The 14,877-nt window shown below is 54.0% G+C and overlaps 1 protein-coding gene across 5 annotated transcripts in view; it reads left to right on the top strand.

Moving 5' to 3' along the window:
* Positions 1 to 1,724: 1,724 nt before the first annotated feature.
* Positions 1,725 to 14,877, top strand: part of PYROXD2 (pyridine nucleotide-disulphide oxidoreductase domain 2) — a 30,916-nt gene continuing 17,763 nt past the window's right edge. For 2 of the 5 annotated variants that reach the window (XM_045784645.2, XM_045784639.2), the window contains exons 1-5: positions 1,729 to 1,893; positions 6,215 to 6,234; positions 8,513 to 8,606; positions 8,691 to 8,764; positions 13,095 to 13,250. In XM_045784645.2, coding sequence (XP_045640601.2) covers positions 1,767 to 1,893; positions 6,215 to 6,234; positions 8,513 to 8,606; positions 8,691 to 8,764; positions 13,095 to 13,250 — 471 coding nt within the window. In that variant the 5' untranslated portion in view covers positions 1,729 to 1,766. Of the gene's footprint in view, positions 1,894 to 6,214; positions 6,235 to 8,512; positions 8,607 to 8,690; positions 8,765 to 13,094; positions 13,251 to 14,877 lie in introns of all 5 variants that reach the window. The other 3 variants (XM_045784631.2, XM_087862820.1, XM_087862821.1) reach the window with 3 other exon arrangements.

A 14,877-nucleotide genomic window follows, 5' to 3' on the forward strand; every position in this document is an offset into this window, starting at 1 on the left:
CATGCCTGGGCTCTTCCTGGTGCTTCGAAGTCCTGCCCGTTCACACCCTGCTTCTCCCGACTCCCGCCTCAGCCCCACCTCAGAGATTCGTGTCACTCAGTCCTGCGGATCCCAGGCAGAGGTTTACAAAAACTCCCCAGCGGATCCCTGTGTGCCCTGGGTTGAGAACCACTGCCTGAGGGGGTCGGCCCCTCTCCTGTCGCCTAGAAGCTCCCACCACAGGGCAAGAGAGCACCGGAGCCCTGGAACTGGGGAGCGTCTGCCGCGGGGAGGAGAGAAGCACGTGGCCGGACGAGGCACCCAGGCTGTGTCTCTGACCTGCCAACAGCAGCTGGGCCTTCCGTGTCTTCAGTCTTGAGCCAAAATTCATGCAAAGACTCATCTTTTCTTTTAAGGAAACAGCTGGTGGGGGCGAAGGGGGGCAGAACCATATCTAACGTCCTGTCCTCCGAGGTGGCAGTGAGGGGCAGTCACCTGAGGTGACTGGGACTGCATTCCTCAATATTTTGACTTTGCTAATGGAAATGTAACAGCAGTTGTGGAAAACAGAAGAGCACAAGGCGGGGGCGGGGGGAGAGTAAGTCTAGAAGCCCACCGCTGCTAAGGGGACCTGCTTCTGTCTACCTAATACTTTCCCTTTATTTTTAGTAGCTGCGTGGTGTTGACATTGTCTCGTTGAATCAGTCCCCCAAATGTTCCGATACTGTAACACTGGGGCAAACTTCCTGCGTCAGGCTCCAGCACAGTTTCACACACAGCGTAACCCTGACGTGTGGAGGCGTGTCTTGGTCACAGGTAGAAGGATCCGCCGAAGGCTCTCCTGCTCAGACGCACCTTCTCTGCATACTCTCCCAATTTCAAGTGTATTTCTAATAGTGAGTTTCTAGAACGTGGACAGATGTCATGGCAGTACAGAAACTCAACTCTGGGGTGCTTTCTTCCTCCACCAAGAGGAATGGCCTGCTAACTAATGGGCAGAGAACAAAGGAGCTCCTAATTCAAGGCAGGCCGAACGATAGCAAGAAGGTGTGTCAGCTGAAGATATTTGCAGATGTGATCTTTAATCCTTGAGGATTCTGGGGAAATGGGAAAGGTGCCAAAAGACAGAAGAGGGATGTCCAGGCCTTCAAAAGCTCCCCAGCCCTGGCAGCCCGCGGCAGGCTCTTGAGTGCAAGGTGCTTCGGGGTCTGGGAGAGCGCGTGCAACTCTCCAGGGGCCGCAGCGACAGATAGGCCCCGCCCCCCTGCCCTGAAAACTGAGGCGCTGGTCATGGTGACCCTGTGGGGTGTAGAGCTGCTCTCCACCCTGCAGGCGGAAGGATGGGGAGCTAGAGCAGAGTCCAAGCAGCATCTCGCCAGGATCCGCTCCCCAGCGCATCCCGGCAGTAAACTCCTTGATGAGGAGCAGGGGACGGTGCTGGGGAGGGCGCCCCACCGTCGCATTCACTGGCTGCATGACCTCCCCGTCCCTGAGATGGGAGTTCTGGGGCCTCCGTGAGCACAGCACCTTGCATGTGGGAGTCCTAGAGTGACCAGCACAGTGGCTGTCCTCTGTGCCCTGGAACCCGACTTCTGCCTGGTGAACAGGCGGCCTCCTGGACTCTGCGCTATGTGGACTCCGCAAGCCCATGTCCTCATGGCCCAAAGCCAAGTACAGCAGCTGGACTGCAGCTCCTCCTCCTTCCTCTTTGCTCCCTGCCCCTCCCCCTCGCCTGGGCGGGACAAAAGCTGATAGTAAGCAAATTCCTGGCCTAGTGCTGGGCAGAAATGGCTGCAAGTGGCCTAGGTCTCCACAGGGCCTTGGGTTCCTCTCCCCACCCCGCTTGGAGACGAGCTCACTGGGAGGCCAGGGGACGCCTAAAGCCTGAGTACGATGCCGTGGTGATAGGAGCAGGTAAACGGGCTGTGCCAGAGCTGAGGGGCGGGGAGGGCAGCCCTGCTCAGAGCCCCAGGGGCTGGGGGGTGGAGGGGCATTCCCAAACACCCACCTCCCTCTGCTCTGGGCACAGGCTGGCCCGGGTCTGGGCCAGAGCAGGGATGGTGGTGAAAAGCCCTGTGAGTGGGCACCAAGGCTGTGAGGCTGGCTCTGCCATCAACCAGCTCTGTGGTCTGGGGCAGATTCTTGCCCCCTCTAGGTTTGGGCCTTCCCTTCTAGAATGACCAGGGAGGAATAGGTGAGCTCAGAAGTTTCCATTATCTTCTGCAAAATTAGCTAGTTGCCGCCACATTCTTGGAAAGCAGATGGCACACAAGGGCTGGAAAGAAAGCCTTGCCATAAGAGACCCGCGAAATCCAGCCACCCCCGAGTGCCCCGAGTTTGAGTTCTGGTTGCCACCAACTCACCACTAAGACCACCCATTCCCCCCAAGGAAACCGGGAGGTTCCTTAAAGCGGAGTTAGGAAAAAATAGAAGTGAGTCTCAGAGATCCTAGTGCATGTCTCCCGAGGGTGACAGGCCCCGTTGTGCTGCGTACGTGGGGCAGAGAGGGTCCGGCCGCACTTTGCTGACCCCCAGGCTGTGGGGTGTCCGATTCCACCACGGGATTTTTGGGAGGCCGCAGGGCCTGGACCAGGTTGTCTTTGCTCAGAGCCTTCCATTCACGCTCCCAGGACCCCAAACTTCAGCTTCTGGCATTCTCTCCCTCTGGGGTTAGACAGACAGACAATGGCAGGATCGAAAGGAGATGCTCATCACCGTTTTAAAGCTGCACCCTGTTCTGCCAGCCCCTCATTCTTGTGTGCTCCCAGAGCAGTCGCAGCCAGTGAATGTTCCAGTCACCCCTCCAGGGAAGAATGTGTGCGAACATGTATACGGAAGCTTATGATAAATACCGAAATAAAAGTACGGCACACAAGGTACACGATATTCTGAATTCCAGGTGGCCAGTTGGCTCTCACCACATTTCTGTGATTTTTGCTAAACTTAGCAGCAAACCTGTGGTTACTCTCGACCAAGCAGGCCAGAAGGGAACATGGTTTGCCATTTGCACTGAGTTTTAAAGAGTACAACAGACGGGAAGCAACAGTCATGTCTGAACTTCACTCACCAGCGATAGGAGAGACTTTGCTCCATCAGCTGACCTGTCTCCCAAGCTGGGAGAAGATTCTCTCAGGGTTTGTGCTGCTCTCCACGGAACACCTGCAGACCCAGGGCACGGGCGGGTTTCGTCTGCATCGTTTGTGTTTTCTCCATCCCTTTCTCACGTTGAACCATCAACAGAGTACCAACTACATCAACTACCGCCAAGTGTACTGTTGGCTGACTTCCGTGGTGCCAGTGCCCCCACCGCGGCCTTGTGCAAGCTGCCATCATGAGGGCTGCACGTGCATTTGGGAGAGAGGCACGGCCACTGACGGCTGCTCAGAGGTAAAGACCCGCAAGAGCATAGGTAATTGTAAACTGTGGAAGAACGATGAGGAAGTGACAAGTTTTGAGTATTTATTACCTTTGTTTTTAATATAATTTATTTCACTGTAAGTTTATAATAATCTAAATTTTAATAATGGTGGCATTTGACAACCTTCACAAACATCCTGGCCGGGGCAAGCCAGCTCCAGACCTCACTGATTGGGAAGGTGTCATGTAACCACCCCCTCCCGGCCCCCCGCTTTTCTGCCCTTGGTGACAGCACATCCCTGCTGTCTCCTGGCACGGAGGGTTGACTCCAGGTCATCAGAGGCCTGAGGGACTTGCCCACACGTGTGTGAGCCTCAGGTGTGAGTTGTTCCCTGACATTGTTTCTTCAATTGCTAACCATTCAGGGAGGCCCGGTTTAATTAAGGGTGTGTGGGGATCAAGTGTGGAACAGAGTGGCATCTTCTGAGAGAACGGTTAGCTCTGCTCCCTGAAGTCACACCAGTATCTGGGGGCCACCTTGAAGATGAACCCTGATTAGTCCCTTGACTAAAGATGCCTAAGAATGACCCAAGAAGCTTGTTAAAATGCAGTTCCTGGGCCCTATCCCTAGTGATTAGGATTCAGGGGAAGTCAGCACATCTAGCCAGAATTTGGAGCGGGTTCGATGCAGCAGCTGCAGGCCACTCTCGAGAACCCATGTTCAGAGTGGCTTCTCTCGAGAGCCCCATGTGCCTGGCTGGCTGAGGATCCCTGGAGTCAGGCTGGAGATGATCAGAGCCTGCAGCTTCAGACCCCCGCAGGGGGAAGGAGAGGTCACCAGAAGCTCCAGGAGGGCTGAGGCAGGCCTGGGGAGGGACTGGTGGAGGGCCGAGGGTCGCAGGCTGTTGGAATCCTGACCTTTGTCACTCGAGGTCTGTTTATCCATTTGTGGGCTGATGTGTGTTGATTGAACTGGACCCAGTTGCCTGGAAGCCTTTATTTTCCAAGATTTATGATCAGCACGATCTAAGAGACAAATAGCTACCGTTTATCGTGGGTCTGCTGAGGGTCAGGTCTTTACATGTATTACTGGCTATTCTCCCTCCAACACTGCAAGAAGCCCGAAGCCTGTGGCCCGTCAGAACGACTCTCTGAGGGCCACGTCCTGTAAATAGCAGGAGCCAGGTTGAGCCTAGGACAGTCGGCCTTTAATTTAATGTATATATTTGAGAGCAGGCCTTTCCAGACTGCAGGCTGCAACCCAACCAGCAAAGCTTTTAAACCTTAAGAAACTTCGCAGAAGTGTATAAAAATAGTATATTAACCAGTCTTTTTAAGTGAAATATAATCAAATAGAGCATCCCATGCTTATCACATGGCGAGTTAGTACTAGCTCATGAAACTTTCGTTTCCATGGATACACTTATACGTGGGTGCCTGCCAGCTCCCAGGGTAACACTCACTTCTGCCTATGGCTCGTGGTCAAAGAGGGTTGAAAAACTCTGTTTCAGAGGTTCCTTTAATGGAAGAGAAGTTGGCTCAGTGACCTCTAAACTTCTGGGTGTCTCTGTATGGAAAATGTAAAACAAAGCTCAGCCGTGAAGAAATCCAGCATGTGGGCCATCGCCACCTCCTGTTTATGGATGTCTGTCGAATGAATGGCTGAACGTTTTATTTGAGCGAACACTGGGTTCGGGTTGGTGCTCCGAGAACATAGTCTTCTGCTGACATCTTTGAAGACTCACAGTGACCTTCTGTCACCAAGGAGAAACACATGCCAAGTGTTCCAGACAAGACTTGTCCCCACTACCTGAAAACAAGCCGGGCCTGCTCTCCGCCCAACTGGGGCTTCTCCATAAGCAGCTACACTTTATCCTGAGAGTGAGGCAAGAGGACACCCTCCCTGCCCCTGGCCGTGCTTGGCCACCTGCGTCAGAACGACCCTGGGGGCTGGTGAGAAATCCATCCGGGTCGCTGCCTCCACCCTGCTGAGCGGACTCTGGGGAGGGGTTATAACTCATCGTGCATGCGAGTTCTCAGACGATCCTGAAGCTTCCATCTTCGCAGAGCAGGAGAGGCACTCGCCGGCAGTGGGCCTGGCGTGGAACCTGGGATCCCAACTCAAGTTTAGGGCTCCCAACCCAGGGGCAGCCCTCCTAAGATTTTTGAAAAGAAACATATATGTAAGATACATAAATTCGCCCCATCAGCCGGCAGTCTTGAGCACATGTTGAAGCGGTATGTGTTTCATTACTTCATTTTGAACTGTTCTAATTTGGGGAACATCGGTGATTGACAAAGACAAAGCCATGTGGCTAAAGCCTTCTGGGGCAGTAAAGTGGGCCACACTTGGGCAGAAGAAGCCACATCTGACGGCAGCCGTCCACATGCCCGGCATGCTCCTGGCCCGTGATTCCATGCCAGCGAGGAGGCCCAATGCCAGCATGGCAGCCATTCTTCCCTTCCGTTCCTGCCGAGTAAACTGTGACGCGCTCTCCACCCTTCACCTGCTCATCTCCAAGCCGTGGAAGCCCAGCAATGCATGGCTTCATGAGACAGCTTTTGTCTGATGACTGTGGATTTCTCCTCGTCCCTCACTCCAGCACGGAGCCACTGGCCAGGCCAGGGTGACAGGATTTTTCTCAAGCTAGGGCAGGAAGCAGGGTTTTCTGACTCCCCACAGACCAGGTGATTTATGACATCAAGCCAGATGCTGTTACAACATCCAGGTACAGGTGGGGGGTCCCACCCCCAACTTTCTGCTACCTCCCTGGGATCTTCTCGAGCGTGGGGACAGAGATGGGTGACCATATTCCCCAAGGAGTGTGTCTGCCCACTGACCACTGCTGCTTTCCTCCTCCCCCTTGTCTCATTGCAGGACACAACGGGCTGGTGGCTGTGAGTACCTTCCCCCCTCTGCCCTGCTTCACTGGCCCCTGCACACAGGGCTGTTAGCCAGAATGGGAGGAAGCCGGCAGGGGCAGGCCCAAGCGAGAAGGGGAGGCCAGCTAGTGTCCTCTCCGTGGCACTGACCAGCGGCTGTCAAAGGCGTATCCACAGTAGTTACGGAGGATAGCAGGGGCTCCCTCTCCTCTCCTTTCCTTAACGTCCATGCATTTCTCCCATGACTTTGGGAAAGTCAGGGGGCTTTCAGAAGCAAGATGAGGACGAGGTGGGAAGGTATGTAACCGGCATAGCTGGGAAACCTTGTTAGAGCCTGGGAAGCTGGGGCCGCGTGGGGCCCTCTGACTGCGGATTACGGTTGGCCCCCGTGCTCCCAGCTGGGTCTAGGCTGAAGTGCCCAGCAGCTACACAGCCCCAAGTACCCCAGAGACAGCGAGGAAGCCAGTCCAGCAGAGGAGACAGGGCCCTGCTTCCAACACCACTGGCTCCTCCAGGCTGGGGATACCCTAAGGCTGTGCCCCTCAAACTCTGGTCCCGGTACCCCTCCGAGGCCATCGGCTGTGCTAGAGGGTGTTCACTAGACAAACATGGAACATCTCCCTGAAGCAAGGGCAGCTCTAGGATATCAATACAGGGGGCTCGGCAACGTCGGGGAGGGAGGGCTACGAGACTGGTGTTCAATCTAAATACTTTCCCTGACATATTAGTTTTACTTGAACATTTCACAGGGCGCATTATGTAACTCAACTGATCAGTAATTTAAACCATCGATTTTATGCTAATATAAACACAGGTTCGTCCCCCAGCTCTGCCACTTTTATCCGTGAAGGTCAAGGCAAGTCAGTCAGGCTCTCTGAGCCATGTAAGATGAGCATAAAAACACCCACTCACAGAGTTGCTGTGAAGCGAACAGATGACAGGCGTCGAGGACCTGCCACACAAAGCCTCCCAGATGGGGACTCAGCCCAAGGGAGGCTGGAGTCCGCGCCCTTTGGCCCAAGACCCAGGCGCCCCACCCCGGGCACAGCCCTGCAGTTTGCGGAGTCAGGGTGACCGGCTGTGGGGGCCAGGGAGCAGGGGGACCGTGAGGCAGCTCAGGAAGGAGGGGGTTGGAAGAATCTGTTCTAGGATTTGAGCTCTGTTTGGATGACTGGGGAGACAGTCTAGGGAAGTAGGGCTTATTCCAAATTGGATACCGTCAGGAAGCGGGAACACCCCCTGTGACGGGGCATCTCGATAAATCTCCTCTATTGGGGAGGAGGGCCAGTAGAAGGAGAGGGTGACCGGTAAGGAAGTAACAGCCACTTCTGGCCGAGAGGGGAGGTGGAGGGTATTTCGTGGGTGACTCAGAGCCCTTGTTTGTAGTCAGACAAAATTGGGAAGTGGTCTTGCTCTGTCCCATTTTCAGTGGTCTCAGACCACCCTTGTCTGAGGGGATCATTCTGTGAGGCTGTTCGTGGCTAATGGGAGAGCAACACAGCCTATCTCTGAGGGTCAGGCCGATCCCGGTGCCAAGGCTGCTCTGTTTTCTTCCTCACCGGATGGGTCAGGAGTATAGATCCTCGGTCCAGACCATCCGGTTCAGTTCCCAATACCTCTACCCAGGAACTCTGTGAGCCTGAGGCAAGCTGTTAACCTCCTTGGGCCTCCGTTTGCTCCTCTGTGAACCGGGGAGAATCATAGTGCCCACCTCTCGGGTTGTGGGGCGGATTAAACTGTCTGGCAAGTGAACTTTTATTAATTTACTTTTTAAAAGATTTTATTTATTTGACAGAAAGAGAGAGAATGAGCACAAGCAGGGGGAGCTACAGGCAGAGGGAGAAGGAGAAGCAGGCCCCCCACTGAGCAATGAGCCCGATGCGGGCTCGATCCCAGGACCCTGGGATCATGACCTGAACCAAAAGCAGATGCTTAACTGACTGAGCCACCCAGGCCTCCCTGCCTCTCGGTGCTTGGGAGGAGGCATGAGGCTCACCCCCACCTGGAGGAGCTGGGCACCCCAGGCAGGGCTGGGCACGATGCAGTATTGACTTCACAGAGCCACCCAGGCCATGCAGGAGGGAAGGTCACTGCTGGGACGTAGAAGAGCGGGAGCAGTCATGTCGTGTCTTACATCTGGGCAAGTGGGAATATATGGAGGAAGCAAGGGATTGGCATTCCCAGAGGCAGGAACAGCATGAGCCAAGGGACAGCAGTTTGGCCCTGTAGGCGAGGCCCCTGAGCTGGCCGGTTGGCCCCCGGGATGAAAGGAGGGCCCCGTGTGCCCCCCCAGGCGGCGTACCTGCAGAGACTGGGGGTGAACACAGCAGTCTTCGAGAGACGCCCTGTGATAGGGGGTGCAGCTGTCACAGAGGAGATCATCCCAGGTGAGCCCTGAGAGGTGATATGGGGGTGGCAGAGGGCGACCACTGGTGACTGCTGGTGACTGTCTTCACTGGATTCTGTTTCAGGGTTTAAGTTTTCCCGAGCGTCCTACCTCCTCAGCCTGCTGAGGCCACAGATTTACACCGACCTGGAGCTGAAGGTAGGGCCCACCCGTGGCCCAAAGGTGGGGGAGGGGGCAGTTCCAGCTTCCCGACCCGGGGTGAAGACTGCCTATTTTGTGCCCATGTGGTTCCCTGCACCTGGGGTCTCCCTTCCATACAAGGGTTTGTCTATCCCACACGCTCTCCTCAGTGCATTCCCACGGATGGGTTTTGTCTGGCCTACCCAGTGTCTTAAAAATGGGAAATTTCACATAAAAATTGGACGTCTTTTGAAAACAAGCCTTGTGAACATGAGGCCCATGTTCCCGACGCAGGCCTGGCTGCTGTCTTGCACAGGGCTGCGGTTCCAGCTCTGCCCGGCCCCATCGCTTCCTGGCATCTCACCTGGCCCTCGCCGGGGACCTGCCTGAACCCTGGGGCTTCTGACAAAAGCCTGATTTCTGCCCTCATTAAACTTTAGATCGTTTTACCACTGTGGGCAACTTGAGCAGGAAGTCGGCCCCCAGGGACTTTCACCTCCTCTGACTCCTGGGCTGCTCTGAGGGAGTCCCGAGAACGCTCAGTGCCCCTGGTTAACTTTTAGTCAGCTTAACCTTGGTCCATAGCCTGGCCCAACTCTGCCCTTGCCTTTCACATTCCTGTCACCTCCGCTGCCTCTTTGGGAAGCTTGGTGACCATATTCCTGGAGCCCACTTAGCTTCTCCCTGCTTAGTGCCTTTGTCACCTCCACTCAGAAAAAAGGGTCCTGTGTGTCATCCGTATGAGAAGCTGTGAGCATTTTCGCACCAACTTTGCTCTAAATTGAAAGTTTGAAGTTAGTAAGACATTCAACCACTGTGGCCTATTGAGAGAGAGAGAGTGCATGAGCAAGCCACCGGCAGGCAGGGCTGGATGAAGTCTAGCCAAGGCCTGGGAAAGGGTCTCTGGTCTTCAGTCCGTGCCAGACTATCGCTGAAGACAGCTTGCAAATGCACCAATTATACATAGTGGCAGACGAGGCTGGGGGCGGGGGCTGTGGGTAGACCCTCCTTTTGAAAAATCTAACTTATGAAAACTCAGGATCACAGAATAGAAATTTTCATGTGAGTATTCTCTTTATAAAAATAAGTTACTCATTCGAGGGACACCTGGGTGGCTCATTCTGCTAAGTGTCTGTCTTTGGCTCAGGTCATGATCCCAGGGTCCTGGGATTGAGGCCCCCATCGGGCTCCCTGCTCAGCAGGGAGTCTGCTTCTCTCTCTCCCTCTGCCCCTGCTCATGTGCTCTCTCTCTCTCTCGCTCACTCTTTCTCTCAAATAAAAGAAAATCTTTAAAAAAAAATAATTTACTCCTTTGAAAATGGTTTCTGTCATAGGGTTCCTTTAACTAGGAAACCCCCACCGAATTGAGTATATGCTTTGACCTCTGACCTTGGGTGGTGCTCAGATCAAGGGAGAAAACAGTCCTGTTTCGTGATACACAGAACTAACCCCACTGGAGTATGGAGCACCTTCTTCAACAGGACACTGACGAGCTGGACGGCATCTAGAGGAGGGCAGCTAAACTCTGGGAATGTTCTATTTCCAGACAACAGAAGAGAACAGTTATTTTACCGGTGTCACAGCTTGGGCTACAAGCTCTAACGCGCTATCTATCGGTCTCCACCTGTGAGGCAAGAATGTTAGTGCCCTGTCGTATGACGAGGGAACCAAGGTTCTGGGAGGTGAAGTTCACACGCTAGGGAACGACGGAGACCTTGACCCAGGCCCACCTGCCCCCTGCTCCCTGCTCTCGGGCTACAGGGTGCTGGCAGTCCTGCTCAGCCCCACGCGTTCCAGCACATCGCAGTTTGCCGTGGACGAGGTCACAGACAGGAGCTCCCCACGCAGCCTGGCCTGGCCAGAGGACGGGGTGAGCTTATGGACACTGGGACCTCACGGGCCAGTTTTGAAGCCCTGCTTGACGGTTTTATTAGCTGCCTCATGGTGCCCGTGTTCCTCATCTGCGCGTAAGGCTACGGCCGTGGCTAATGCGTTTGTCTGGGGCACGGTCAGCAGCTCATAACCGTCAGCCAGCGTTATTACTCCATGTGGCAGCTGAGAAACTGAGGCTCCAGGAAGGCCTCCCCGGGGACCCGTGCCTGGATGCTGCCTACCAGGCCTGGTCACTTGGGGCCTGTCCCCAGTTAGACCAAGCTCTCACCTGAAGTGCGAGTCTTGGCTTTGCTGCCACTGCCCCTCTTGCCATCCTTGAGCCAGAGGGTGGTTTCCCCCACCCACACGGGGCCTCCATGGGGCCTGTCTTGAGGGTCTTAGTTTCCACAGCTGTCAATGAGAGCATCAGATCGGATCACCTCCTGGTTCTGTCCACTAGATGACAGGTTGGCTTTCAAAGTGGCCCCATGTTGAGTAGCGGACTCCAGGCTGAGAGGGCAGAGTTCTGCCCTGGTGGGGTCTTCCCTCCCACGTCAGCAAACAGCCACCTTGTCCAGCTCTCGCTGGGCCAGCCTTGACCTCATTCAAGTGGCAACCCCTTGTCCACCCTCCCGTTCCTCACTAATAATCCTCTGGGTCTCAACCCAATCACGGTGCTCCTGCTTTACTCCCGGAGACCTAAGGCAGGGCTCTCCAGCTTTCAGGTCTGTCAGTGCACCTGTTGGGTGGTGTGGAATGTGGTAGAAGATCTGTGGTCTCATGGAGACGGGCGAGGCAGCGGCTGCACTGGTTCACAAGATGTCAGCTTGGGCTGAGGGGCAGTGGAGACGGAGAGAAGTGCACAACTTCTGGAGAGACTGGGCCGGTGAGACTTGGTGACGGACAGGATGAGGGAGAAGGAAGAGGAAAAACTAAGGGTACTTCCTGGGTGAGAAGGAGTTTACTAACCTGAGAGAAACCAAGCCGGAACTTCCTCCAGCTTGGACCGAAGACATTTCCCCATCTTGGTGTGAGAAAGGACCCTGGAGCTCTCCCGGCCCAAACCCCCACCAACGTTTGGATTCACCTCCACAGCAAGCTCCCCCATGGCGATCCCGCCACCGGGAGTGTCTCCGGCTTGGGGAAACCAGCTGTAGTTGTTGGAGAGGCCTTTTGTGGTTTCTTTGTGTTTTCCAGAACTTCTCATAAATTTTGTTTCTGTCTCTGGACATGTCCTCTGTCTGCAACATGGCATTCACGTATTCAGTCAACAGAGTACATATTAATTGCGGTACATCTAGGTGCTGGGGGTGCAGCACTGAGCGAAGGGACTGTGCCCCTGAGCCCGCAGAACCTGCACTCCACCTGGGGCAGACGGGGAAACTAAGTATGCAATGAGCCAGGTGACAGTGAGTGTTTCAGAGACAAAGAAAGCAGGCTGAGGGGGCAGAAAGAGCTGGGGTGCTAAGGGAGGCCTTGCTGTCAGGTGATACGTGAGCGGAGCAGTCGCAGAGCAGAGGGAGCTGGGAAGGAAGTCTCTAGATGCCAGATTCATCAGGTTAAATACATTAAATACGTACAGCTTTTGGTATGTCGAAATCATACCCCCGTAGAGTGGTTTCAGAAAAATGACGTCTCTAGTGGGAAGAGTAAGTCTTATTTGTGGGGAGAGCACAGGCCCCTCTTGTTTTCTCTGTACGTCCATCGAAGAAGTAGCTGTGCTCTTGGAAAGTTCTGTTTGCCAGTCAAATATTTGTAAATCAAATCATATTTTAAACACATCGAGGGAACTTCCATTTAAAGGGACCCTGGGTAAATGAGTCTGCAAAGTAAATAAAATTTTTTGATGTGAATAATTTATCTACTTCATAAGTATGGATTTTCACATAACCATTATTTCATTGTGTCTTTCTACGTTTTAATTATTTATTTCTGAAGTGGGGGCAGTTAGAGACTATGCTGAGAGCCAGTGCTTTGGAGTCACAGAGACGTGGTTTTGAAACCTAGATCCACCTCCCAAGGTGACCTTGGACAACTTACTCCCCCACTCTGAGCCTCTGTGGTTGTATTGTGCAGTGAGGACGATATACTTACAGTTGTTGTGAGGTGATCACTGTAAAGCCCGATACAGCCCCTGGCACAGGGTGGCGTGGCGTGGCGTGGCGTGGCGTGGTGCAGATGGTGTGGTATGGTGTGGTGTGGCGTGGCGTAGTGTGTAGTGTGGTGTAGTGTGGTGTGCATGGTGTGGCGTGGTGGCCTGTAGTGTGCTGTGGCGTGGCGTGGTGGGCTGTGGCCTGCCAAACGATGCCTAGGCAAGAGCGCTTTGGATAGACTTCATTATAAAAGAAGCAGCAGCACCACCTGCCTCGGGGAACTGTATGCAGGCACCTACGCGGCTGCAAACACGATCAGAGAAGGGTCAAGGGCAGAGGACACAGACCCCTTAAAATGTTGCTATGCTCTATGTGTTCTGCAGAAACACGGTCTGAAGCTTCATCTTCGAAACCCCTACTCCTTCACCCCAATGCTGGAAGAGGGCATGGGGAGCAAGGTGCCCAGGTCCCTTCTCCTGGGCACAGACATGGCGGAAAACCAGAAGCAGATTGCCCAGTTCTCGCGGAAAGACGCCCAGGTAGGGAAAGGGACCAGCAAGGGATCTCCTGCTCCCTCACCGGCCTGTAGGTGGCTCTTGAAAGGAGCCGGGCCTGGTTGGAGTCATCCTAGAGCATGTTGTCCGAAGGCCATGGGGGCTTGGACAGACCATCCCACCTGCCCTGGGAGGGCGCCAGTCTGTGGTGGCCTTTGATCTCGGGCATTCGCAGAGAGGGGGATGGAGAGCACTGATTAAGACCAGGGGATACTTGGGGCACCTGGGTGGCTCAGTGGGTTAAGCATCTGCCTTCTGCTCAGGCCATGATCCCAGGGTCCTGGGATCAAGCCCCATGGTGGGCTCCCTCCCCAGTGGGGAGTCTGCTTGTCTCTCTCCCTCTGCCCCTCCCCCCGTTTGTGCTTTCTCTCTTGCTCTCTCTCTGAAAGAAATAAATAAAATCTTAAAAAAAAACCAAAAACACAGTGGACACTGAGACCTCAAACCTGTGTGTGTCCAGTGTGAGGCCACTGTTCAGCTGGTCTCTGCCCGCTGAATTTCGCAAGGGACTCCACTGGTGTGCACTTATACTGTATGTGTTTTCCATCTGTCCTGCGTTTGGAAAGAGCTCCAGGTGGCTGTCAATGTTAAAGCCGTGAGAGCCAAAGAGAAGGGTGAAGAGAGGATCGGAGACAACTAAGGGTGGAATGAACTGGATCAGGTATTTAGGACAAGAGAGTTGTAATAAATATTCATTTGACTTGGCATCGATCCCCTGGCAGCCCAAGGCAAGAGACTGTCCACGATAGCATGCGGGTCTGGTGGGGGAAGACATACGTCTGATGCAGAAAGCACGTCTTGTCTTGGGACTGCATTATAAGGAATGCGTAGCTTCATGTAAATGAGCCCCCGAATAGTGTTACGGGCCTGGTATGACTGGTTTTGCAGCTGTAGACTCTTCGAACGGACACATTTTTGTACCAAGCCTAGATACAAGCCGAAGGCATAGCAAGAACTCCTGTCTCATTGAGGACATTTCCACAAGAAGACCTGGGTTGCTACAATCCACGGGTGTTGCTTTTCTGATCTAGTGTTGGGTAAAACCAAGAGAAGCACGGACACACAGCATCTCTCCTCAGCCAGCGGCTTCTACACCTGGCTGGCACTCAGAATCCCCTGGGGAGCTGCTTTCCTGAAGCGCTGCTTCTCTGTGCAGCGGGTTGGGGGCCAGAGGCTCCCCCCTCCAAACCCTGACCATCGCAGGTGCACTAGAGAGGATTCAGGACGAGGCCACGTCGCTGGCCCTAGAGGACGGTGGCTGTGGCCTGGCATGCCAGTGACCACGGGAGGAGGAAGCAGGGGCCACATCCCATTGTGAAAAGTAAGGAAACGCATTTCTGGTTTTTGTCTTCTCACATTGTCACATTGAGGGCCTACTGTAGAGAAGGCTGTTTGAGGTCATTTTTATCAAGACTTTTCAAACATTCTTCAATGCAGAACTTTCCTTTATGCAACTTTATTAAAATTCTATGGATATATTCATGAGTATAGATGAATGAAAAATTGAAAGCTGGAGGCTGAGGATCAAGATAGGGCCCCCGATGGCCCAGGCATCCATCCTGCTCTTGTCACCCACACAGTGAAGGAAGGGTGGGTGTCCTAACCACACTGT

Source organism: Ursus americanus, chromosome 6, assembly GCF_024610735.1.
Source record: "Ursus americanus isolate L20-20 chromosome 6, mUrsAme1.1.p, whole genome shotgun sequence".
Taxonomy (NCBI): Eukaryota; Metazoa; Chordata; class Mammalia; order Carnivora; family Ursidae; genus Ursus; species Ursus americanus.